Source organism: Neophocaena asiaeorientalis, unplaced genomic scaffold (genome assembly GCF_003031525.2).
Source record: "Neophocaena asiaeorientalis asiaeorientalis breed wild unplaced genomic scaffold, Neophocaena_asiaeorientalis_V1.1 scaffold84, whole genome shotgun sequence".
Lineage (NCBI taxonomy): Eukaryota > Metazoa > Chordata > Mammalia > Artiodactyla > Phocoenidae > Neophocaena > Neophocaena asiaeorientalis.
This window is the reverse complement of record NW_020173656.1, coordinates 2,480,417-2,504,822: the sequence shown is the minus strand read 5'-3', so window position 1 is coordinate 2,504,822 and position 24,406 is coordinate 2,480,417. Positions and strand designations below refer to the sequence as shown.

The 24,406-nt window shown below is 35.7% G+C and overlaps 1 protein-coding gene across 5 annotated transcripts in view; it reads left to right on the top strand.

Annotated features, from left to right (window-relative positions):
* PUM2 (pumilio RNA binding family member 2) overlaps window positions 1-17,956 on the top strand; it is a 92,219-nt gene extending 74,263 nt beyond the window's left edge. For 3 of the 5 annotated variants that reach the window (XM_024747798.1, XM_024747796.1, XM_024747800.1), the window contains 8 exons: window positions 3,984-4,251; window positions 5,454-5,583; window positions 7,180-7,314; window positions 10,715-10,852; window positions 11,805-11,930; window positions 12,157-12,278; window positions 12,841-13,033; window positions 14,694-17,956. In XM_024747798.1, the coding sequence (XP_024603566.1) occupies window positions 3,984-4,251; window positions 5,454-5,583; window positions 7,180-7,314; window positions 10,715-10,852; window positions 11,805-11,930; window positions 12,157-12,278; window positions 12,841-13,033; window positions 14,694-14,825 (1,244 nt within the window). In that variant the 3' untranslated portion in view covers window positions 14,826-17,956. The remainder of the gene's footprint in view (window positions 1-3,983; window positions 4,252-5,453; window positions 5,584-7,179; window positions 7,315-10,714; window positions 10,853-11,804; window positions 11,931-12,156; window positions 12,279-12,840; window positions 13,034-14,693) is intronic. The other 2 variants (XM_024747799.1, XM_024747797.1) reach the window with 1 other exon arrangement.
* Window positions 17,957-24,406: the final 6,450 nt, after the last annotated feature.

The window sequence follows — 24,406 nt, the reverse complement described above, 5'->3', positions numbered from 1 at the left end:
TTATCTTGATTCTAATTTGTTAGCCTCCAAACCTCTATCAGAATAATCTTCAGGTAGATTTGTTTTTAAATAAAAGCTATCCACTGGGAAAGATTTGAGAATCTTTATTTTTTAAAAAATAGAAAAAGTAGGGGCTTCCCTGGTGGCGCGGTGGTTGGGGGTCCGCCTGCTGATGCGGGGGATGCAGGTTCGTGCCCCGGTCCGGGGGGATCCAACGTGCCGTGGAGTGGCTGGGCCCATGAGCTGTGGCCACTGGGCCTGTGCGTCTGGAGTCTGTGCTCCGCAGCGGGAGAGGCCGCAGCGGTGAGAGGCCCGCGTACCGCAAAAAAAAAAAAAAAATAGAAAAGGTAAATAAATAAAAGAATAGGCTCAGGAGTTGTTATTCCAGATCCCAGGGAGGTGGAAAATAATGAAAAGAAAAAACTTTTGAGATTTATTTTGTGGTGGTTTCAGTTTTATATTTTTCTCCCCTGTGTTTTTCACAGTATTAAGATCTTTTTGATTTCTGGTATTAAATAGGGAAGGATTCTAAAACAATGGACTTCTCAAGGAAATTAATGAAAACTTATAAAATCATATTATTTCTACTAGGATAGTTGTGAGGTGTTTGCCTTCATTCAGTTGTCATGAATGAACTTGATAGATGCCTATGTAAATAGCGTATAAGGGGCAGCACACTACTGTGTGATGAGCTCTGGCCTAAGACTCCTGGTTGCCTAGCTGCATGTCACATCACTTTTGGATTATAGTGACTTCATCTGTGAAATTATAGTACAGATCTCCATGTCCCATACACTCTTATTAAGCTAGTGATTAAGAAGTGATAAATGATAGGGGTGAGGTCAGTGATCAATTGAAGGGACTGTTACCGTTTAACACATTTGGTGCAGAACACATCTTTTAGATGACCAGTAGCAATGGTATGAATATAGATGACCAATTTGTATGTTTGTTTTTAACTAATTTTGAAATAATCTCAGACTTAAGAGGAAATCATTAACAATTAAAAAAAAAAAACCTAGCCAGATTCTCCAAATGTTATTTAACTGAATTTGCTTTATTGTTGTTTCCCTCTCCTCGCTTCCCCTCTCTGCATTTGCCTGTCCCTTCACACCCATATTTTTTCCCTGATAACTTTTGAAAGGAAGTTGCAGACAGTGTCCCTTACTCATGAACATATCAGTGTGTGTGTGTGTCCTGAAAGTACGGACATTCTTTTGTCAAAGTCAGGAACTTAACAATACTACTATCAAATCAGCCGACTTTATTCACTTTGCCAGTTGTCTCATTGAAATCCTTTATAAGAAAGGCGGCGGGGGGGCATTGGGGCGGAGAGGGCGATTGATGGATTTGGGGGCTCACACATGACATTTATTTGTCATGACTCTTATTAATCTTGAACTATTTCTCAGTCTTTTATGACCTCAACATTTTTGAAACATATAGGCCAATTTTGTAAAATATTCCTCAATCCCAAAATAGTTTTGGATGACATGCTTTCAGTGTTTAAAAACAACCAGTTTTGTTTTTTTTTTTCCCCACGTGGCTTGTAGGGATCTTAATTTCCTGACCCGGGATTGAACCCAGGCCCTCAGCAGTGAAAGTGAGGAGTCCTAACCACTGGACCACCAGGCAATTCCCTAAAAAACCAAATTTTAAATGTTTAATGTATATTTTAAATTGAGTTGAAATGCTTATTTAATTAATTTGTAAGGAAACGAAGGTATCCTGGCCCTTTGTGAAATTAATTTTTCAACTTTATAAATGAAAGTGCTAATTAGTCTTCTAGAACTGAAATTCCGAGATTTTTTAAAACTCAAGGCAGTTTGGCATCATTAGACATTTTAAGTTGTCAAAGTGCATCAGGAGTTTGGTATATTAGGAGCTGATAGAATATAATCAAGAAATATCTAGACACAGGAGGAATTCCTGTTGGATATTGATAGGACTACTTGGAAGGTACCAAATAAAATTGTCTTTTCTGGGGTAAGTATGTATTTTGAATTTGGTGTTGAAACCTTTAGTGCATTAAGAATAAAGAGGTAGGATTAGGCCTTGTTTCAAGTAGTGATAAGCAGTGGTACAGAGATAGTAATGAATAAGAAGGAGAGAAGTGAACAATTAGGGTACTATTAGGAAATTCATGTGAAAAGTAGGTTTGGAATAATGACTTGAAAAGTAAGCTGAAGAATATAGAGAAGGTACTCTAGCAGGATGCTGTAGGTTTTTAGTATAAAATGACATCATCAAAGTGGCCTTTGAATGGGAAGATATAATTGTTGTTTATGAAAACAGATTGGAATGATAAGCAGAGCACCCCTACCCTACAAAAAGTTTAAAGAATTGTTATCGAGACTATCAGTTATTGTTGTGAACGGTTGATGGTACTATAAACAGAAATAAAAATAGGGGACTAGAAGGATTAATAGTGAAGAGATCGAGACAGTATTAAAAAACTGAATTCTTTTACTTTTTAGACTTTTCATACATGAGCACGAGTTTATGTAGAACTGGAATGAACATGAGAATTTGATGTCAATGACTTTGGTGTATAAAACGGCTTGTTAAAGTTACACACTTTTAAGATACTACAGAACTAGACCATAGGCAGTTGATATTACATTAAATATGTATAAATATTTGTGTACTCGCTATGTATGGGGCATCGTTTTAGGTACCACGTATCTAGCACGTAGGCGAACGTGATTCTATGGCACTTACATTGGAAATGGGGCTGAGGATTCAAATAAATAATAAATATGTATAATATACTGGATGATGGGAAATTTAATGAAGAAAAATAAAGCTAGGGCAGTGGGGACTGAAAGTAAAAGAGGGATACTCTAACCTGCTTCACTCTCCAGGATTATAACTCTTTTACTGCTCCTTGTCCCTGTAACTCTTTTTGGCCTTTAATGCCTCTCTATAACTTTGCACTGACAGTGTGTCCTTGGCACCATCTATACTTTGTGGCCTGGATTGTACATACAGCACTATTCTAAATAGAAGTGATATACAATAGTGAAAGCTGGCAGTGGGTTTTGTTTATCTGAACTACTAAATCTGCATTTTATAATTTTCTATACATTTTTCTTTTTTAAAAGGACACTGTCAAGTACTTTTAAATGGTTATTTGTAATAAGAACAATTACCTGCTTCTATTTATTTTTGTTTTTATCAACTGCCCTTTAGTAGTATTCTTTGGAATGGGATATAAGTTAAAAAGGCTTTTTATTCATTTGTTTTAAATGGTCAACATTAAAGCTCTAGGAATAATAAATATGTTTACTGCTACTATTTCTTGTCTGTAAAACAGTAGTATTTTATGGAGAGTAATTTTTAAGTAAAAAATTTTAATAGTGTGTAATTTGGCTTTATTATCTGATATTGTGGGTTTTTTAAGTTTGAAACTTAATCGGGTTAACTAAGAAATCATTTTTCTTTACATACAAGTATATATGACTTAATGAATTTTTATATATTCCAAAAAAGTACAGATTTAGTTGGTGTTCTGTTAACACTGTGAGTAAATTTCAATTAAACTTTTAGTGGCTTAAAATCTGAGTTTGCTAGCTGTTTGTAACTTGCTTGTTAATGTAACTGAAAATTTTGTTGGTTTCAGTGTTCTGGTATTGATACTAGTATGTATGACATTAGTTGTTATAATTATGTTTTAAACTAAGCTTCCAAGAACAAATACAGGTTTTGTGTATGACGTTAGACGTTTTTAAACTAAACTGCCAAGAACAAATTACAGGTTTATTTTTCTCGTGTTTTCTAGTCTCTTTTTTTCCCCCCATATTATAGCCAGACACATTAAGTAAATGTGTGAGATTTCTCCTTCAACTTTAATTTTCTGTTATACCATATAGGAATTAGTGGGGTGAATATTTCTATATTGACTGACTTCTTGGTTTAAATGACTTTTATTTGAGGAATGACTTTCTCAAAAATATTTGCTGACCACAGCTACTTTGTTGTAGGAGGACTGACAAATGGTAGTGGTCGATATATCTCTGCAGCACCTGGAGCAGAAGCAAAATATCGAAGTGCTTCAGGCACTTCCAGTCTGTTTAGCTCCAGCAGCCAGCTCTTTCCTCCTTCTCGGCTTCGGTATAATAGGTCTGATATTATGCCTTCTGGCCGAAGTAGATTGTTGGAAGATTTCAGAAACAACCGCTTCCCAAACCTTCAACTTAGAGACTTGATTGGACACATAGTTGAGTTTTCTCAAGACCAGCATGGTTCTAGGTAGGTGATTATTATTTATGATACTTTCTATTGCATTTTTGCTTTGAAAGAGCCAAAGTTTTTCTTGACTAGAATGATTTAACCTTTATAAAAGTTAGAATTGTTTAAAAAATAAATATCCAATATGGATTTTTCTTTCCTGTTAGGATGAACTATAAAAATACAGGTTTTTAATTTATTTTCTATGGTTCTTCAGTTTTCTATAATAAAAATACAACAATGTCCTTTTATTGGATTATCTTTGTTACATTGACAGAATACATTTGATTTCTTCAAATATCCTTTTGAAAATAATGCTCCAAATTACATTTATGGACTTGTGTCCCTGATATATACTTTGTCTAAAAAAATGTTTAAAACAAAGTTTACATTAAACAGACCACGTGTACTGTAATGCTTGAGGTACATGCAAATTAGTGTTCTCAAGATAATACATAGAAAGGAAAATAGTAGTAGAATTCTGACACATTTATTAAATTTGAGGTATCTTTTAAAAGTAAATCTAAAATTTTTTAAAGTAATTTTTGATTATATAGTTGCATACAAATTTTATCTTCCTATGGTTGAAAGTTCTTAAAGTTCCTTAAGAGTTAGCAACTCGACCTTGTGTCACTCACAATGGCTAGCTTTTTTTTTTGGCCGTGGCATGGGGGATCTTCCCCAACCAGGGATCGAACCCATGCCCCCTACATTGGGAGCATGGAGTCTTAACCACTGGACCACCAAGGAAGTCCACAGTGGCTAGCTTAGTTAGGAATTAAGTTGTGTCTCATGAATTTTATTTCTAAAGGTTTCTTTTATTGTGTTCTAAAAATACTTAGTAATAATATGATTATTAAAAATAAATAAATACCAGTAATATCTTTGTAGTTTTTCATTGATTATAATAGAACGAGAACTAACTTGAGGCATTAAATATCTTCATGTCCAGATTTTTTGCCAGTCTAACTAGAAGTTATTTTAAATTAAGGTGTTAACAAAGAAATGCTCCATAACTTTTGTTCTTTTTATTTTAAATTGAATAAAATGTATTAGTACTGTTTCTGGAAATGATTTTATTTATGTGAATATGTATATATACACACACACACACACACACATATCCAATATATATCAGGGTGTATAATACTCGAGTCAGATTCGGATATTGCCGGAGCTTATTATCAATATACTGTCATGGCATTAAAATTTTTCCCACATAGATTCATACAGCAAAAGCTAGAGAGAGCTACTCCAGCTGAGCGACAGATGGTATTTAATGAAATTCTACAAGCAGCCTATCAATTAATGACAGATGTTTTTGGCAACTATGTTATACAGAAATTTTTTGAGGTAAGCACACATACATGTTTGTATATGCTTAATGCTTAGGAAAGCTCTGAGAGTTGGGTGAGTTTATTTTCATATAAAAATATGTGAGCTTGGGAGAAAATATTTACAGATCATATGTCTGATAAAGATTTTATATCCAGAATATATGAAGAATTCCTGAAACTCAACAACGGAAAGACACCTCAGTTAAAAAATGGACAAAGGGTTTGAATAGACATTTCTCCATATGAGATATTCAAATGTGCAGTAAGCACATGAAAAGAAGCTCAGCACCCTTAGTCATTAGGGAAATGCAAATCAAAACCACAACGAGAGTCTATTTTACATCTAGTGGGATGGCTGTAATTTAAAACACAGAAAATAACGAATGTTGATGAAGACGTGGAGAAATGAGAACCCTTGTACATTGTTGATGGGAATGTAAAATGGTGCAGCCACTGTGGAAAAGTTTGGCAGTTCCTCAAAAAACGAAACATAAAATTACCATATAACCCAGCAATTCCATCCTAGGTGTATACCCAAAAGGATTGAAAACAAGGACTTAAACACCAATGTTCATTTCAGCATTGTTTATAATAGCCCAAAGGTGGAAACAGTCCAGCAGATGAATGTATAAACAGAATGTGGTATATACATGCAGTAGAATATTGTTCAGCCATAAGAAGGAATGAAGCTTTGATACATGCTTACACATGGATGGAACTAAGTGAAATAAGCCAGGTACAAAAGAACAAACATTACAGGGCTCCATTTATGTGAAATACCTAGAATAAGCAAATTCATAGAGACATAAAGTCGACTAGGGTTTCCTAGTCTTACTAGTAGACCGGTTGGGGTAAGAGGGGGAATAGGGGGTTATTGCTTAAAGAGTACAGTGTTTCTGTTTGGGGCAATGGAAGAGATTTGGAATCAGATTGTGGTGGTGATTGCACATGGTGAGAATATAGTCAATGCCACTGAATTAAAAATGGTTAAAATGTCGTATTTTACGGTATATATTTTTTAAGTGTATGGTCTTACATTAAATGAGAAGTTTAATACCAATCCTGATTAATATTTGAAATATATTTGAAAATATAAAGCATTAGGAGTAAGTCTTATGTGAAGCAATTAATGAATAGTAGTACAGTCTTTATGTGGATTTGTTAGGTGTCATTTATTTTGTAATTCAGAAAATTTTTTAGTTTATAACTAAACATCTATGTTGTAGCTTGACTTAACAGATTTCCTCCACAGTCAGAATATAGTTGAGAATTATCTGGTCTGAATGTATGCCTCAGAAATTCATTTTATTAGAAGACAGTGGGGGTGTTTATTTGAAATGAAGAGTGAAGATGTTTACTTTAAAAGAATAACAGGTGGTTAATATGTTAGTAAAAAGGAAATAGTAGATAGAATGACTTACCCTCTAAAAAGTGATATTATTTCAAGCATCTCTGGGTCTATCTTAATTCGCTTTTACCTAAATGCCTTCTCCCTACATACTTGCCAAATGTGATATTTTATAAATAGATTAAATAGACTGCAAACAGTGGGTTATTCAAGTTTAACAAAATAATATTATAGTCATTTTTATTAATTTTTTTTTTCTGTCAGTTTGGGAGTTTGGATCAAAAATTAGCCCTGGCTACTCGTATTCGTGGTCATGTTCTACCCTTAGCATTGCAGATGTATGGCTGCCGTGTTATTCAGAAAGCATTAGAGTCTATTTCATCTGACCAGCAGGTAATTGTAAGTTAAGACAAAATTTTTGTATTATTTTATCCAATTAAAAAATTTTTATCTTACAATAATCTTGGAGTGAAATGTTAAATATTTCCACAGACTAAAATATTTTTTAAAATGTATCTCAAACAGTATGTAATTAATTGAAAGTTACACAACACATCTTTGATCTGTCCTTTGTTCATTTTCTTCATCTTTTCATTTCTAAGTGAAAGTGAGTACCTACTCTATGTCAAGCAGAGTGCTAGATGGTAGGTGTTTCTGCTACCACTACTCACTTGATTTTCTGTAGTATCAGGAATACATTTTACTATTCCCAGTGTTTATTTGGATTACACTTAAACTTCTATCATAAGAATAAATATTTTAAAACCAATTGTATTCCTAACAATTTTATGTATGCCAGTTAAAAATGTATATACAGGGAATTCCCTGGTGGTCCAGTGGTTAGGACTCCGCGCTTTCACTGCTGAGGGAGTGGTTCAGTTCCTGGTCGGGGAACTAAGATCCCACAAGCCGCGCGACGTGGCCAAAAAAAAAAAAAAAAGTATATACAAAGTTTTAAAAATTTCATTCAACAGGAAAAGTAGCCTCAAGCATCCTCTTAACAAGATTTACAGTTCTTTAAGAGAAAAGAGAGCACATATAAATTAATTGGGAAGTATACCATGTTCTTGGATGGAAAGGTCTAAGTATTTTAAGTAAAAAAGGGATTAGTACAATTCCAATTATGTACTCCTAGGAATTTTCCTGTAAATGATCAAAATAAATTTTTAAATTATTTTAAATAGACAAGGATATTAAGGAGAGTAGGGGATGAGGAAAATTGCTTATCCGCTAGATTTTTTAAAGAAACTGTAGCATCGCTAATTAATTAGCATGGTTTGCACATGAGGTAAACAGACTTTTAAAGTGAAATTCATAACCTCCCATAGATACTGTATATAAGTGGTTTATGTATTATAATGAAATGTAATAAGAGTAAAGAAAATAATTATTTCTTAAAAGGTATTGGTAATTAGTAAGTTTGGAAAGAGATTGGCTCTGACTTTCAACCTACATTCATATGATAAATTCCAGAATTAAAGGCAATAATATATATGGATGGATATGTCTGTGTTATGTATATACATTAATCACAGCAGTGAACATCTGTGAGAAAATAGCATTGTTCCTCTTGAGGAAATCCTGAGTTTTAGAGTCATTGAAGATGTGTCATAATGGAGAGAGATTAGATTAACAGTTTGACTGTATTGGTACTTAGAACTTCTCTGCTCTTAACTCTCAGACTGGTATAGATACTTTAAAGATACTTTGGGAACAGTTCTCAGAGCTTTCTGAGATGCCCTTCCCAGATTATAATCCTCAAGTTTGGCTTGAGTAAAATTTTCCAATTCTTTCTTTTAAAAAAACCCCAATATTTTACGTGTCTTTAATATTTGAAAATATAAAACATTGGGAGTAAGCTTCAGATGATTAATGGTATTACATTTCCTCTTTGGATTCCTTGACAAGGGATCGAACCCAGGCCCTCGGCAGTGAGAGTGCAGGGTCCTAACCTCTGGACCACCAGGGAATTCCCTCCTGTTTGGATTCTTAAGTACATTTCATTTTGTAATTTAGTCCATATTTTTAGTTTATAACTAACATGTGTGTGATATCTTGACTTCAGGGATTCCTCTAGTTATGTCAGAATACAGTTGAGAGTTTTTTGGGTGAGAGAGTTTTGGGGATTTTTTTGGCTGTGTTGGGTCTTCGTTCCTGCGCGCGGGCTTTCTTTAGTTGCAGCAAGCAGGTGCTACTCTTTGTTGTGGTGCGCGGCTTCTCATTGCAGTGGCTTCCTTTGTTGCCGAGCACGGGCTTTAGGCGTGCGGGCTTCGGTAGTTGCAGCATGCGGGCCCTGGAGCGTGTGGGCTTCAGCAGTCGTGGCGTGCGGGCTCCGTATTTGTGTCTGGTGGGCTCTAGAGCGCAGGCTCCATAGCTGTGGCGCACAGGCTTAGTTGCTCCGTGGCATGTGGGATCTTCCCGGACCAGGGATCAAACCCGTGTCTCCTGCATTGGCAGGGGGATTCTTAACCTCTGTGCCACCAGGGAAGTCCCTGGGTGAGAGAAATTTTAAATGTGAATACCGGGAATTCCCTGGTGGTCCAGTGGTTAGGGCTCTGCACTTCCACTGCGGAGGACATGGGTTCGATCCCTGGTCAGGGAACTAAAACCCTGAATGCTGCACGGCGCAGCCAAAAAAAAAATGTGAATATGTTTACACTAGGTGTACTCCATTTCTTCACAATACTATTTCCTGTTGCACTAAAAAGGCATGCAGGTTATTGTGTGGCTACCTATATTTTCCCCTAAGGATTAAGATGTTTATTTAATGAAGTCTTACAAACTTATGAGAAAAATATTAAGATTGTTAGTTAAAAGAAAATGCACTTAGTAAATAAACCTTACTGTAAATAAGTTTAACCTTATTAGTAATCAAATATAAAATTGAAAGGTGTCATTTTTGCCCATTAAATGAGCAAAAATCTAAAATCTCCTGAGACTCTGTCCCTGAAGAAGGTATCAAATGATAAAGGAAAGTTATACTGAGTCAGGTTCTTATTTTGGTTTTTGGCCGCATCAGGTGGCTTGTGGGATCTTATTTCCCCGACCAGGGATCAAACACAGGCCCCAGCAATGGAAGCTCAGAGTCCTAACGCCTTGACTGCCAAGGAATTCCCTGAATCAAGTTCTTTGTTATAAGATTATTAAAAAGAAGAGTAAAAGTGCTCAACAATAATTTCTTCTCATAATTGAGATATTACGTGAAAATCACATAGCCCATCAGTGCTCACTCAGCTCCTTACCCTTTTCCGGTCACTTGATAAACTCAAGGAGCCATCAAAAATAATTACTTGGGGGAATTCCCTGGCAGTCCAGTGGTTAGGACTCCTCGCTTCCACTGCAGGGGGCACAGGTTCAATCCCTGGTCGGGGAACTAAGATCCCGCATGCTGTGCGGCACAGCCAAAAAATGATAATAATAATTATTAATTGGGGGAAGGGGTATGCTAAGTGGATAAAAAAAAAGTCGAATTCTAAAATCATTATCTTAGTTGTCAGCTGAGAAAGATAAGTGGAAGATGTACACAGTGAAGATAGTAGTATATAGCAAATTGAGTACCACTAAGTTATATTTCAGCAGGTATCATTTACATTATAATCCTGTAAAATGTTTTAGTAATTCTCACCTTCAGTGGCTTCTGCTTATTACACTTTGGGGGATGGGGTGGGAATTTTAAACTTTGACGTATAAAAAATTGCAAACAAATTTTTGAGTATACTTTTGTTCCTATCTCAGTACTTTTATGTAAAATCCTTCTATGCTGTTTGGTGAGATAATTTAAATGTCTTCTCTTTTGCAGAGTGAAATGGTAAAGGAGCTAGATGGTCATGTACTGAAATGTGTGAAAGATCAAAATGGAAACCATGTTGTACAAAAATGTATTGAATGTGTTCAACCACAGTCACTACAGTTCATCATTGATGCTTTCAAAGGACAAGTAAGATTGATTTTTGGCTTCTAATTAGTTAGAATTTGAGTGTTAACTGACATGTTTTTTATAAATCGAAAGATAATACCCAGTACTTTCATACAAAAATAGGAGATACATACTGAATGTTCATTAATTTCTGCCTCTTTTATAGAGTGAGTCAATAGATAGCTTCATTTTTTGCAGCTGAAAAATGTAGAAATATGAGTTTAATTTATATTACTCTAAGAAGTAAAGAAAGACAACTACTGTTAGAATTGTAAACCCAACAGTGTTTTCCAAATTTTCTGGGAGAGGGAGAGGAGGGAAGACGACTTAGGACTGTATAATAAAAGGCAAAATAAATATCAGTAATTAAAAACATAATAATTAATAGCTTCTAATTACAACATGCACTACCCCTACTGCACAATCCATTCCTTGTCATTATTACATGCCTTCCATCTTCTGATTAGGTTCCTTTTGATCAAAATATCCGTTAGTGAACTTATGGTTACCGGCGGTGGGTGAAGGGATAGTTAGGGAGCGTGGGATTGACATGTACACACTGCTGTATATCAAATGGATAACCAACGAGGACCTACTGTATAACACAGGGAACTCTGCTTAATGTTATGTGGCAGCGTGGATAGGAGGGGAGTTTGGGGGAGAATGGATACATGTATATGTATGGCTGAGTCGCTTTGCTGTGTACCTGAAACTATTACAACATTGTTAATCGGCTCTACTCCAATATAAAACAAAAAGTTTTTTAAAAATCAGTATAAAAAGAAACAAAAAGGATGTCCATTAGCTCCTAAATTCAGTACCCTGCTTCCCAGCCTTTGTCACATGACAGTTGGCATATTATCAATAAATGTGAATTCCCCATTCTATTTTAAATTAATTCAGCATGTTATCAAAAACCTGTCCTTCCAAAAATGTCACAAAATGGAAATTTATTTCTTCTAATTGTTTTAAGGTGTTTGTACTTTCAACTCATCCTTACGGCTGCAGAGTAATCCAGCGCATCCTAGAGCACTGCACTGCAGAACAGACCTTACCTATCTTAGAAGAACTTCACCAACATACAGAGCAGTTGGTACAGGTATAAACTCCCTAATATTTTGAAATGTTTATATATTTTTGAAAATATTCTGATTTTTTAAAAAGGAAATATAATTTATTGTTAACACATTATAGAAACACTCAGTGAGACAAAACCTGTGGTATTCTCCTGATTGTACTATTGGATTTTTAGAAAATTGATGAATATCTTTTTAAAGAATTACCATTATTCTTAAGGAAAGTAATTTTTTAATATCTGCACTTAGGATCAGTATGGCAATTATGTTATTCAGCATGTACTGGAACATGGTCGACCTGAAGACAAGAGCAAAATTGTTTCTGAAATCAGAGGAAAGGTCTTAGCCCTGAGTCAACACAAATTTGCCAGGTATTGCGTTATTTTCTAATTCCAGGGGTCAAGTCTTTCAACTCTCTGGCTTTTATTAGTAAGCACAGAAATGCATATAGAATATAGCGTTGGAATATAGTCTTTCTTAGTAGAGGCAAAAGGTACATAATAGAATGTTGCTTTTGTTCTTATAGAATTTACACGACAAATTGGTTTGCCCTTGTATATTCCATTTTTGAAATCTGTATTTGGAAAATTATTTCTCCCCAAGATGTGTAAATAAATGCAAATCTAATTTATTTAGTGCATGTTTATGAAAGCCTCAGACCTTATTAATGACCTACTTCCCCCCCTTGAATTACAGTTTTATTTATTATTTAATTATAATTTTGAGGCCTGTAATTAAACTTACAGATATCCAATATGAGGTCTTCTATGATATTAATTTCTGTTTTGAAAGTAACTGTAAGAGAATTACAAGAGAATCCTGTTTTGACTCTTCTGTCTTCCAGTGCGTTGAGCAGGTACTTTCAAAAAACAAGGAAATTTTTCTATTAAATTTAACAAAATAACTTTTTGTGTATGTACTTTAAATTTTTAGCAATGTAGTAGAAAAGTGTGTTACTCATGCCTCCCGTGCTGAGAGAGCATTACTGATTGATGAAGTTTGCTGCCAGAATGATGGTCCTCACAGTGCCTTATACACCATGATGAAGGACCAGTATGCCAACTATGTAGTTCAGAAGATGATTGATATGGCTGAACCTGCTCAGAGAAAGATAATCATGCACAAGGTAATACAGTTTGTAACACTTAAAATAGATGATTCAATTTGTGTGACTTCAGGCTACTCATTTAACTTCCCTAGGCTTTAATTTCCTCAGAATTGTTACAACTGCAGAAAAAAAAATTTTTTTTTTTTACATCTTTATTGGGGTATAATTGCTTTACAATGGTGTGTTAGTTTCTGCTTTATAACAAACGGAATCAGTTATACATATACATATGATCCCACATCTCTTCCCTCTTGCGTCTCCCTCCCTCCCACCCTCCCTATCCCACCCCTCTAGGTGGTCACAAAGCACCTAGCTGATCTCCCTTTGCTATGCCGCTGCTTCCCACTAGCTATCTGTTTTACGGTTGGTAGTGTATATATGTCCATGCCTCTCTCTCGCTTTGTCACAGCTCACCCTTCCCCCTCCCCATATCCTCAAGTCCAGAAAAACATTTAAAATCAGTGGGAAACTGTTGGCAGATGCAGGTATGGAATACCCCTTTATTAAATTCTTAAGGTAATCAACTCAGTAAAATCACATTCATTTCTCATCTATTTACCTACCATTAGTTAGCATTGTTTTTCCCTTCACCGTCTATTTAGGTATATTTGATTTGCCATAATACATTGGCTGAACATTGATTTTAAAATCTGATTAGATTTTCTCGCCTAGTAAATTTTCTTAAAGAGAAAATTTATATCGGTTTGATTTTTTTTTAATCAATTAAGCTGTTTTCTCTCTCTGTCCTGCTAGAATCAAATGATTCTTTAAGAAATCATTAATTTCCACAGGAAAACTTACTGTTAAAAAGAACACTGGTAGTATTTTTGCCCTCTTGATTTTTTGTGTTTTTAAAAATTTAGTATTTCTGCTTAAGAATATATAACTATAACATTTTTTTCAGTCTTATTTTTAACAACTACATTATTTAATCAATATCATATTTAGGGCATTTTGATTATTTAATAACTTCTTAGCAGTGTTTATATAAACAACTTTGCATAATTAAGTGTTTTTGTAAGGTAAATCCCTAGATGTGGAATTGCTGGCACAGAGTATGTGAACATGTTACATTTTAGTAGATTTCTGCCAAGTAGCTCTCCAGAAATCTTGTACAAGTTTACAGATCTATCTAGTATTTGAGAAGAGTGCCTGTTTTACTGTTATTTCATCAATACCAGTTATTATTTATAAAATCTTTGCCAGTCTGGATGGAAAGATAATATGATTCTTCTCATTCGCATTTTTGAAACAATTAAGGAGATACTGAACGTGTTAAATGTATTAGCTATCACACGTCTGATTGCTTGTTCATGTCTTTTGCTCCATTTTGTATTGAATTTTTGTCCAGTTGCTTAGAGTTATAGAATTTTGCCCTCGTAAACCTTAGAATATAATAGCTCATTAGTGATACTTCTCTGCTATGTTTGGAGCCCCTCTACTGTTTGCATGTGTAGTAGTTTATAGGAATAGTGGTTTGTTTATTCATTGAACAATTTTGAGAGTAGAAGTTGGGAGAGATTGAGTGGAACAGAACTGCTTTTGCAAACAACTTTCTTTGGATTTGAGTTTTAAAATTTCAATTATTCTTCCAAATCACCCAAATTTGGGGGCACTTTTTTAAGGAATCAGAAACTAAAATAACTTAGATTTCCTAAGCAGATCATTTATTTTTCAGATTCGACCTCACATTACTACTTTGCGAAAATACACATATGGGAAGCATATACTGGCCAAGTTGGAAAAATATTATTTGAAAAATAGCCCAGATCTAGGGCCTATTGGAGGACCACCAAATGGAATGCTGTAAAGGAAAAAGAGAAGATGATGTAACCATGTGAGAGGAACGTTTCTTTTGTGAATTATCAAAACACAACTCAACTATGAATCTTCAAATTTTTTTTAAAGTGAAACTATTTATTGACTTTATTCATCCATTTGTAAATTTTTTAAGGTTCTTGTGTATATTTGGGGGTGGGGGGTGGTGAATTATAAATTATATTCAGCCCTGAGTGGAGACCTATCAGATTGGATTGCTGGCAAAGCACAGAATGCCTGTATATGATGTAACTGTATCAAAAAATGCTGTCACATATTTTGTAAATTTTTACCTTGTAAAGTCACAAAAATAGTTTTTAAAGGAAAAAGTACAGTATTCTTTTAATAAACTGGCTTGCAGTCTGGTAGGTCTACGGACCCCATAGCACAACAGGTTTATAGAAATGTATATAGAAATATAGTCCTTATGGGTTTTTTTTTTTTTTGTCCTTTGTGTGAAGCCTTTTATAACAGATTAACAATCAACTGCATAAATATTATTAATATTTTTAAAAGAAAGTTAAGTTGTATTTTGGTAATTCACAAACTATCATGCAAATAAAAACTCGGCAAGTAAGACAAGAATTAAATGATTTGAAATGAACTTACATTATTTACAGTAGATGTGGTTTTAATACAAATACTGCCCCAAAATGTCTCTGGCAATGTACAGAAGTATTGTATATACTTAAATATGTAATTGTTGTAAGAGGTAGAAAAAACAAAATCATGGTGACACTTCCATCCAGTTAAGTACGCTAAACGAAAAGTTAAGTTCCATTTTAACTTTTCAGTTTGGTTTGCGATGAGAAAGAGTGGAGATTTGTATATTGTTTTGCTTATAGAATTACAAGGACATGTTGAAAAAGTGTTGAGATTTATTTTGCTTTTTCATAGTAGATTCAGAAAGTAGGAACAAGATAGAGGTGAAAAGGGGCCACTGAAAAGTGAATTTGATAGCTCAACATTTAAGCATGATTACATATTCAGATAGCTTTTTTTGCTTCCTATAAATATATGCATTGTGTGTGTGTGTGTAGTAATAGATGTAAGTTTACACTTTGAAAGCAAATCTTGTTTCAATGTTTATTATAAAAAGCCTTGCTAATTTAGTAATGATGTTTTCTTTGGTTGTACAGGTGTACATTTGTAAACCTTAATGCTGTAAATGGAATTTGTTTTATCTCTTTGGGAAACATTTGCATTTTAGTGTACATTTATGTCCCTGCCCTCTGACCTGGCATATAGTGTTGTATAATGTAAATTTATTTCTCCAAATCAAGAGTGATTTTTTAAAAATTTTTTATCTTTATATGGTTTCAGAAGTATGAACCAGCTTTCTTTTTATTATTGTGAAAAACATTTTGTTTTATAACATAGTTGTTGACTCTGTTAATATGGACATGCTAGGATTTGGATCACTTTCAAGAAGTCAGGGTATTGTGCATAATAGAAAGTATTGGACTGAGATATTTGGTTACCATGGAGGCCAATGCTTTTTCCATCTTATTAAATGTGATGTGACTTTTTTCTTTGTACAGAAGAGTACTGTATTTTTGAATAGCCTACTCCCAAGTAATAGCAAATCTGTATGATAACATTTTTTCTCTGGACATAAGACATAACAGTAACATGATGTACATTTACAAGCGGCCTTATGTACATTTCCCAACAATCTTTTTAAGGCAAAATTGTGACCATATGTGTATAATTAAAATCGTTTTTAATCCTTTGCCTATGAAAATATTTTGGAAAAAAAACTTGCTTTGTATATTCAGTTTCTGAAAGATAAAGAAAGTGCTTTGTATTTTGTTGAAGTCAGTATTTTGTATAAAACTTTTATGTTGACCCACTTATGTTTAATGCTAAAAACTAATGAACCATGCTGTCTCTTTCAATTGAACATGTAAGGGATTTTTTTATTAGAAGTCTGCAGAAGAAAAGCAATCTTCTGAGCACAATATTGAATATAAAGGTTTTTTCACATAGCTGTTCATATCATGAACCTGAGAATAACGGCATAAAGTTTGGGGTGCCAGGCATACTTTTTCATGTTTGATGTTGAGTTATTCAAGTTTTCTAATAACCCAACATTTCGTGTTGAGGCCATAAAATTTAACCACTTGTCAGTGTCACGGTCCCTTCTCATAGTCACACTAGTTCATCAGCATGTCCCAGGCACAGAAACAGAGCTTTTTTCCCTCCATACAGAACTGCTCTCTGCCACTCTTGCCCACTTTGTTTTGCCAGCCTCAGAATGTCTTGGACCTGTGTTGAACTTTTGTTCCCAGTATCAGCTCATGGTTTCAGGATCAGAGTTGTCCTTGTTGCAGATTGGTGGTGACTTTCCTGGATTGGCACAGTTGAATTCCCGGTTTTCCTTTATCCTTATCTTCTGTTCACACAGGCAAATTATTTCTGCAAATTTAGAAAGTCCTAGAGAATGGCACATTGGGAAACTGAACAGTTGTCTTGGGTTCCTGATGGTCCCATGTATCCCAGTGTTGACAGCCTGTCTTCCCAGTATTTTAGGGTTTATTGTATTTTCTAGAAATTTTGCGGTCTGATATTTTTGGTGCCCACCTCTCTAATTCCATCTTTTAATAAATTGGCGTGGAGTTTTGGTATAATCTGAAAATGACATTTCAGAATAAACTTAATTAGGCAGAACCACTTAGGCTTTGCTCTTGGGTGTCTTGATATGGATTGTTTCTGGACCAGTTTGTCTTAAGTCCTGGCTCTTATTGGTTCATATGAAATAATGTTATCTTCACTTCTTTGTATATTATGTATAAATTAGAAAATGAAAAATGTGTGAATAACATTGTATGAAATAAATCTGGTCTTGTGTTTTTCTCTAGATAAAATACCCCTCTGTACCTCAATTACAGTTCCGTTGACCATTCAGATTTACTCTGATTGAAGGAAAACAAAAATATCTTTATCACATGGATGCTAGTCTAGGGCCACTGATGATTACACGGATGGTATTAATTCTGTCTTTTAATATTCATAATCTAATTACATAGCGTGATTACACACCTCATATGATGAAACGTTAAACCTGTTTCCTTACTGATAAAATGATGGTTTTTGAGGATCAAATTAAATCACATATCCTTACCCACACGTGTTTGTTTCCTTTCCACGTGCACTTCAGGAGACTAAGTACAGTTTGGGTTCAGGCACGGATTTAAAGTTAACCTCACTGTTTACAAACCTTGTGAACTTGGGTGTGTTAGCCTCAGAGCCTTCATCTTTACTATGAGATGGAACTATTTTTAAATCCATGGTTTTAAGAATTGAGAATATATATAAAAAGATACCTAGAACCTAATTCTCAGCCGCTGCTAATACTGCTTCCATTTTCCTGTCCCTTCTATAACTAATTTTTTTTAATCTATACAGATAATTCAGTAGAATCCAAAATGGTAATCTTATAAAACTAAATGGGAAAAGGAGTTTTCATCATACACATTGTTTATCCTCCATTTTAATTTTATCCTGGTTTCGTTCTATTCCAAACTGAAAGCCCCTCTGGAGTTGTTTACTTGTGCCACTTGCAGTGATGAAATTAAGGATCCTAAAAAGGAAATAAATGTCATGTCCTCCCACCCTAGCTTATCAACTTCAAAAAAGTAGTTTCCTAAAGTGACCTGGGTAGTGTTCTATAATATTTGCCCTAATGACAGTGGTTTCTCAGAAGGGGGTGGGCGAGTAGGGGAAGGCAGAGAGGAAGCCCTGAGGAGCAGCATTCAGTGTCTGCCTTACCCATCTAACTTGAAAGGACTGGATTAACATATCTGATGGGATTTGGATGCTACAGACATTTAATAAATTCATCTCTAGACAGAGGTGAGAAGGAATAGTGCCCACTTGGAAGAGGCTGCAGTGGGCCTCTGGAAGGCACTGCTGAGGGAAAAGGAGTGGGTCAGGCCTAGGTTGGGCCCTGAGGCGTGTGGTCTGTGCGGTAACCCTTTAGGCCTTTAAGTTATCTATCCGCACAGTAGGAATAATATCCTGACTTCCCACAGAACCTCAGATCTGAGAGTACTTTTGATGCTAAGAACCTTACAACTACAGATGGATCCTGTGGGAAGCTCAAAATTAGGTTGAATATTTGTTGAACTTTATTACCTCCACATCCTGTAGATAATTTCTTGTTTATGTTCCAGTCATACAACTTTCTTTTCTAAATATTTACCAGGAACTTAAATGAAATAGCTCTGTACTCTATTTGATAGTTTAAGAAAGAAATTGGCTACCTTAAGATTCAAATTTTCCTGGGCATTAGCATGTAATGGTTCAGTTTGGATTCTGGAACTAGACTGCCCAGGTTCCTTTAGTTTTACATTGTTAGGCAAGCACTTTGATCTTTTAAGCTTTAATTTCCTCATGTGTAGGCAAGGGAAGAAATACCCACCTCCTAAAACTCTGAGGATTAAATGAAAATATGTGTGACATGCAGGGGCAGTGAGTACTCAGTGCCTCCTGTTACAGTTAACTTTTGAAAAGGTTTTTTGTTTTTAATTTGCCTACATATAGCCTCAAAACATTTGGCTTGGAGCTCATGTTTCTGCAAATGAGCTCTCGATTCAAGCTGCAGGTAAATCACTAAGTAGGAAAACTACTGAAGATATGAGTAAGGAACTTCACAGCATTTTAATTCTTTTTCTTGGTACAGTTAGCCTTTTTTTCTTGGTACTGACATAGGTAACAGTAGCTTTGCCCTGATGTGTATGGCTGCCAGGATGGAGGCAACGTGAGGAAATCGAAGGCAATGTGGTGGGAAAATCTCTCACAAACACACACCTAGGAAAGCATATTAGAGGCTCAGAAGCCACTGAGGTTTTTGGTCTCTGCCATTCCTCACAGCCATCCCTTGCATCATTTTCACTGAGTAGTTTGGGAGCCCTTGGTTCTGGGATTATGCTTCAGTAAAAAGAGTGGTCTGCCAATGTATTGATTTCTTTTTTTAATTTATTTATTTTACTTATTAATTTTTGGCTGTGTTGTGTCTTCGTTGCTGCATGCGGGCTTTCTCTAGTTGCAGCGAGCGGGGGCTACTCTTCATTGCCGTGCGCAGGCCTCTCACTGCAGTGGCTTTTCTTGTTGCGGAGCACGGGCTGTAGGTGCGCAGGCTTCAGTAGCTGTGGCTTGAAGGCTCTAGAGCGCAGGCTCAGTAGCTGTGGCTCACGGGCTCTAGAGCGCAGGCTCAGTAGTTGTGGTGCACGGGCTTAGTTGCTCCGCGGCATGTGGGATCTTCCCGGACCAGGGCTCAAACCCGTGTCCCCTGCATTGGCAGGCAGATTCTCAACCACTGTGCCACCAGGGAAGCCCTGTATTGATGTTTTGCTGAGTGTAAGATTAAAGAGTCGCCTTGGATATTTTATGGGTATCTGCTTGATTTGAGAGGTGAGCTCTAGTGATAGCCAAGTGAGGAAAAGCGTTCTGTATGGGTCCACCCGACTGATGTGACTTGAAGCCACAGTAACACTCCTCAGTAGTTTCTGCCAACTTGGCTAATTATAGCAAGGGAAGCAGTTAATTGAGACAGATAACGCCTGCTGGCCTCCTAAATCAATCCCTCTGGCGTCTGCCTGCACAACAATGTTAGGACAAGCTGAAGTCTCCTCAAAGTAGGTATTTAGAAATCAGAAACCCAGAGGGTCTCACCCAACTCCTGATACCACTCACAGAATTCAGCCTGAGTCTGCCCAATAACTCCCCATGGACATGGCCGTCTGACTTCCTAGGCAAGGCAAGGGCTGCTTGAGAAGACTGTGATTTTCCCACCTCAGCAGACATTTTAGGAGCAGTGCTGGTGCCCGTGCAGTTGAGTAGGAGATTCCCTTCAAGTTCAGGACCAGGTCTTTACTGTGTATCCGGAACCTAGGTCACGGCCAGACAGGGCTTATGGAAAGAATGGTAAACAGTGGAGAAGAATACACCACCGTGGATCTATTCCTTGATCAAGTAAGATCATGCTGAGAAAACATGTCCCATTTATTGTTTGGAAAGAGAGTAAGCTTGAGAAAAAATCAGTTTCTATCTCAGTAGCTTTAAATCTAGACGGAAATCAAGATTTCAAAGATAAATACTGGTGAAAAGCACAGCACTGGTTGCAGTGCCTTGGGCTGGTAAGGGGAAGGAGAGGTGAATAGACTTACACTAGGATGAGTAGGAGGACCTGGGAGGTTGGGGTTGAGGCTGTGGCATCAGCCACCATGTTTTCTTACAGTTGTATTTGATGAGCACCTCAAAGAATGAGGTCCTTGAAGCAATCCTGTAGTTAGCAATAGGAAATCGTCATAAATTCTTGAGCAGGGAGTGACAAGTGCAGTGCTGGAAAGGATCCACCTACATGATGGGCAAAGCATCAGAAGTAGGGAGAAACTGGAGGGATGGTGAAGTTAGCTCTGTGAGTTACAGAGCTAAAGAATTCCCATTACAACTGCCAACTCCCATCTCACACCTCAGTCTCACCCAGGCCTTTCATGAGAAGGAGCCTTGAAAAGTCAAGGGGTCTTAACATCTGGTGGGCCCATCTTACACCAAAGGTTAGGAGGAAAGCATGTGGATCACCCAGAGGAGAGGAGGGATGTTTGGGAGCCCTCCCTGCCCCTACTTCTTTGAAGCTCAGTTCTGAAATCATACAGGGCACATTCATTGAATGGAATGCAGTAGGATTCACTGAATAGAATTTAAAAAGGAGGCTGAAAGTATATCTTAGAAATATATTACTAGAAATATATCTTAGGAATCTTTGAAATACTGTTCATTTTTAATAACTCCTAGGTAGAAGACCTAATCTAATCTGGAATAAACTGTTTGGACTAACTTCAAAATTAATTAGAGTGAGAGTGCTATACAAAACCTGGGGGACTCGAGCCAAAGCCTATTCAGAGAAAATGCTTAGCAAAAAAATCTGAAGATAATTTAATAATTTAGTAAAATAAAATAATTACCAAAAAAAAAGTAGAAGGAATTAATAATAAACCCCACATAAGAGAACAGAGTCAGTTAAAAACAAGAATGAATTAGACATGCTTTTGGCAAATTTGAGTTATGAAAATGATGGAAGATGCAAACAGTAATCAGATATAAAATTATTTTTTTAATTATAGGAGACCATTTATATTAAAAGTCTACCTGTAAATTAAAAATCAAATGAAATGGATAATTCTCTAGGGCAATATAAAGTTCAAGAATTGATTCAAGAGAAAGACAAATATTATATGATACCACTTATATGTAGAATCTAAAAAATAATGCAAATGAATTGAGATAAAAAAACAGACATAGGAAACAAACTTATGGTTACCAAAGGGGAAAGGGAGCAGGGGAGGGATAAATTAGGAATATGGGATTAACAGATACAAAGTACTATGCATAAAATAGATAAGCAATAAGGATTTACTGTATAGCACAGGAAACAGTATCTTGTAATAACCTATAATGGGAAAGAATCTGAAATATATGTATATGTGTATATGTGTGTGTATATATATACATATATATATATCTGAATCACTTTGCTAACACAATATTGTAAATCAACTATACTTCAATAAAAAAAAGAATTGATTCAAGAAGAGTAGAAAACTTGAACAGACCAATAATCATAAAAGAAATTAAAGTAGTCAAAAGAACAAAGCTGAAGGAAGGTCTCACATGTCCTGATTTCAAAACTTTTTATAAAGCTACAGCAATCAAAAAACAGTGTTTGGATGTTAACTAGAATTATTGTGGTGATGATTTTGCAATACATACAAATACCGTATCATTATGGTGTACACCTGAAACTAATATGTCAATTATATCTTAAAAAATCAAAACAAGACAAAACAAACAAACACTGTGGGACTAGCATAAAGACAAACATATAAACCAACAGAATAGAAGAGAGAGTGCAAAAATAAACCCTCACGTATATGGTCAAATTATCTTCAACACGAGCGCCAAGAACGTTCAATAGAGGAAAGAACAGTCTTTTCAACAAATGGTGCTGGGAAAACAGGATATCCTCATGCTAAATAATGAAGTTGGACCTTACCTTACAGCATGTACAAAAATTAACATGGATTAAAGACCTAAATGCAAGACCTAAAACTATAAAACTCCTAGAAGAAAACATGGGAAAAGCTTCATGACATTGGATTTGGCAATGATTCCTTGCATGTAATGCCAAAAGTACATGCAACAAAAGCAAAAGTAGTTAAATGGGACTGTATCAAACTTTAAAATGCCTGCATCAAAGGGAATAATCAGCAGAGTGAAAAAGCAACCTACAGGATGGGAGAAAATATTTGCAAGCCATGTATCTGATAAGGGGTTAATATCCAAGACACATGGGACTTGCCTGGCGGTCCAGTGGTTGACTTTGCCTTCCAATGCAGGGGTTGCGGGTTCCATCCCTGGTCGGGGAGCTAAGATCCCACCCGCCTCTTGGCCAAAAAAAGCAAAACATAAAACAGAAGCAATGTTGTAACAAATTCAATAAAGACTTTAAAAATGGTGCACATCAAAAAAAATCTTAAAAAAAAAAAAAAATATATATATATATATATATATATAAAGAACTACAACTCAAGAAGAAAAAACACAACCCTATTAAAAAATGGGTAAAGGACATGAAGAAACATTTCTCCAAAGATGATATACAAATGGCCAACAAGCATATGAAAAAATGCTCAACATCACTAACCATTAGGTAACTGCAAATCAAAACCACAATGAGATATTACCCCTTGCCCATAAGAATGGCTATTATCAAACAGAAAATAGCAAGTGTTAGTGAGGATGTACAAAAACTGGAGCCCTGTGCACTGCTGGTGGGACTGTAAAATGGTGCAGCTGCTATGGAAAACAGTATGGCGGTTCCTCAAAAAATTAAAAATAGAATTACCATATGATCCAGCAATCCCACTTCTGCGTATATATCCAAAAGAAAGTAGGATCTCAAAGAGATATTTGCACACCCATGTTTATAGCAGCATTATTCACAATAGCCAAAAGGCAGAAACAATCCAAGTGTCCATTGATGGATGAATGGATAAAAAAATGTGGTATATACATACAATGGAATGTTATTCAGCCTTAATAAAGAAGGAAATTTTGACACAAGCTACAACATGAATAAACCTTGAGGACATTATGCTAAGTGAAATAGCTAGTCACAAAAAGACATGCTGTATGATTCCACTTAAATGAGGAATTTTAAATAGTTAAATTCATAGAAACAGAATAGTGGTTGCCAGGAACTGGGGGGGTGAGGGGGAAATGGAGAGTCGCTGTTAAATGAATATAGAATTTTAGTTTTGCAAGATGAAAAAGTTCTAGAGATCTGTTGCACAACAATGTGAGTATACTTAACACTACTGAGCTGTACGCTTAAAAATGTTTAAGAAGGAAGGAAAGAAAGAAAAAAGAAGGTATCAAAGATATACCCTTAAAATAAAGGCACAAGCCCAGACTGTCTGGGCGGTGAGCCTACTGTAAATCTTCAAGGAGCATGTAATTCCTAGTTTATATCAACTTTACAGACCATGGAGAATAATGAAAGTTTCCCAG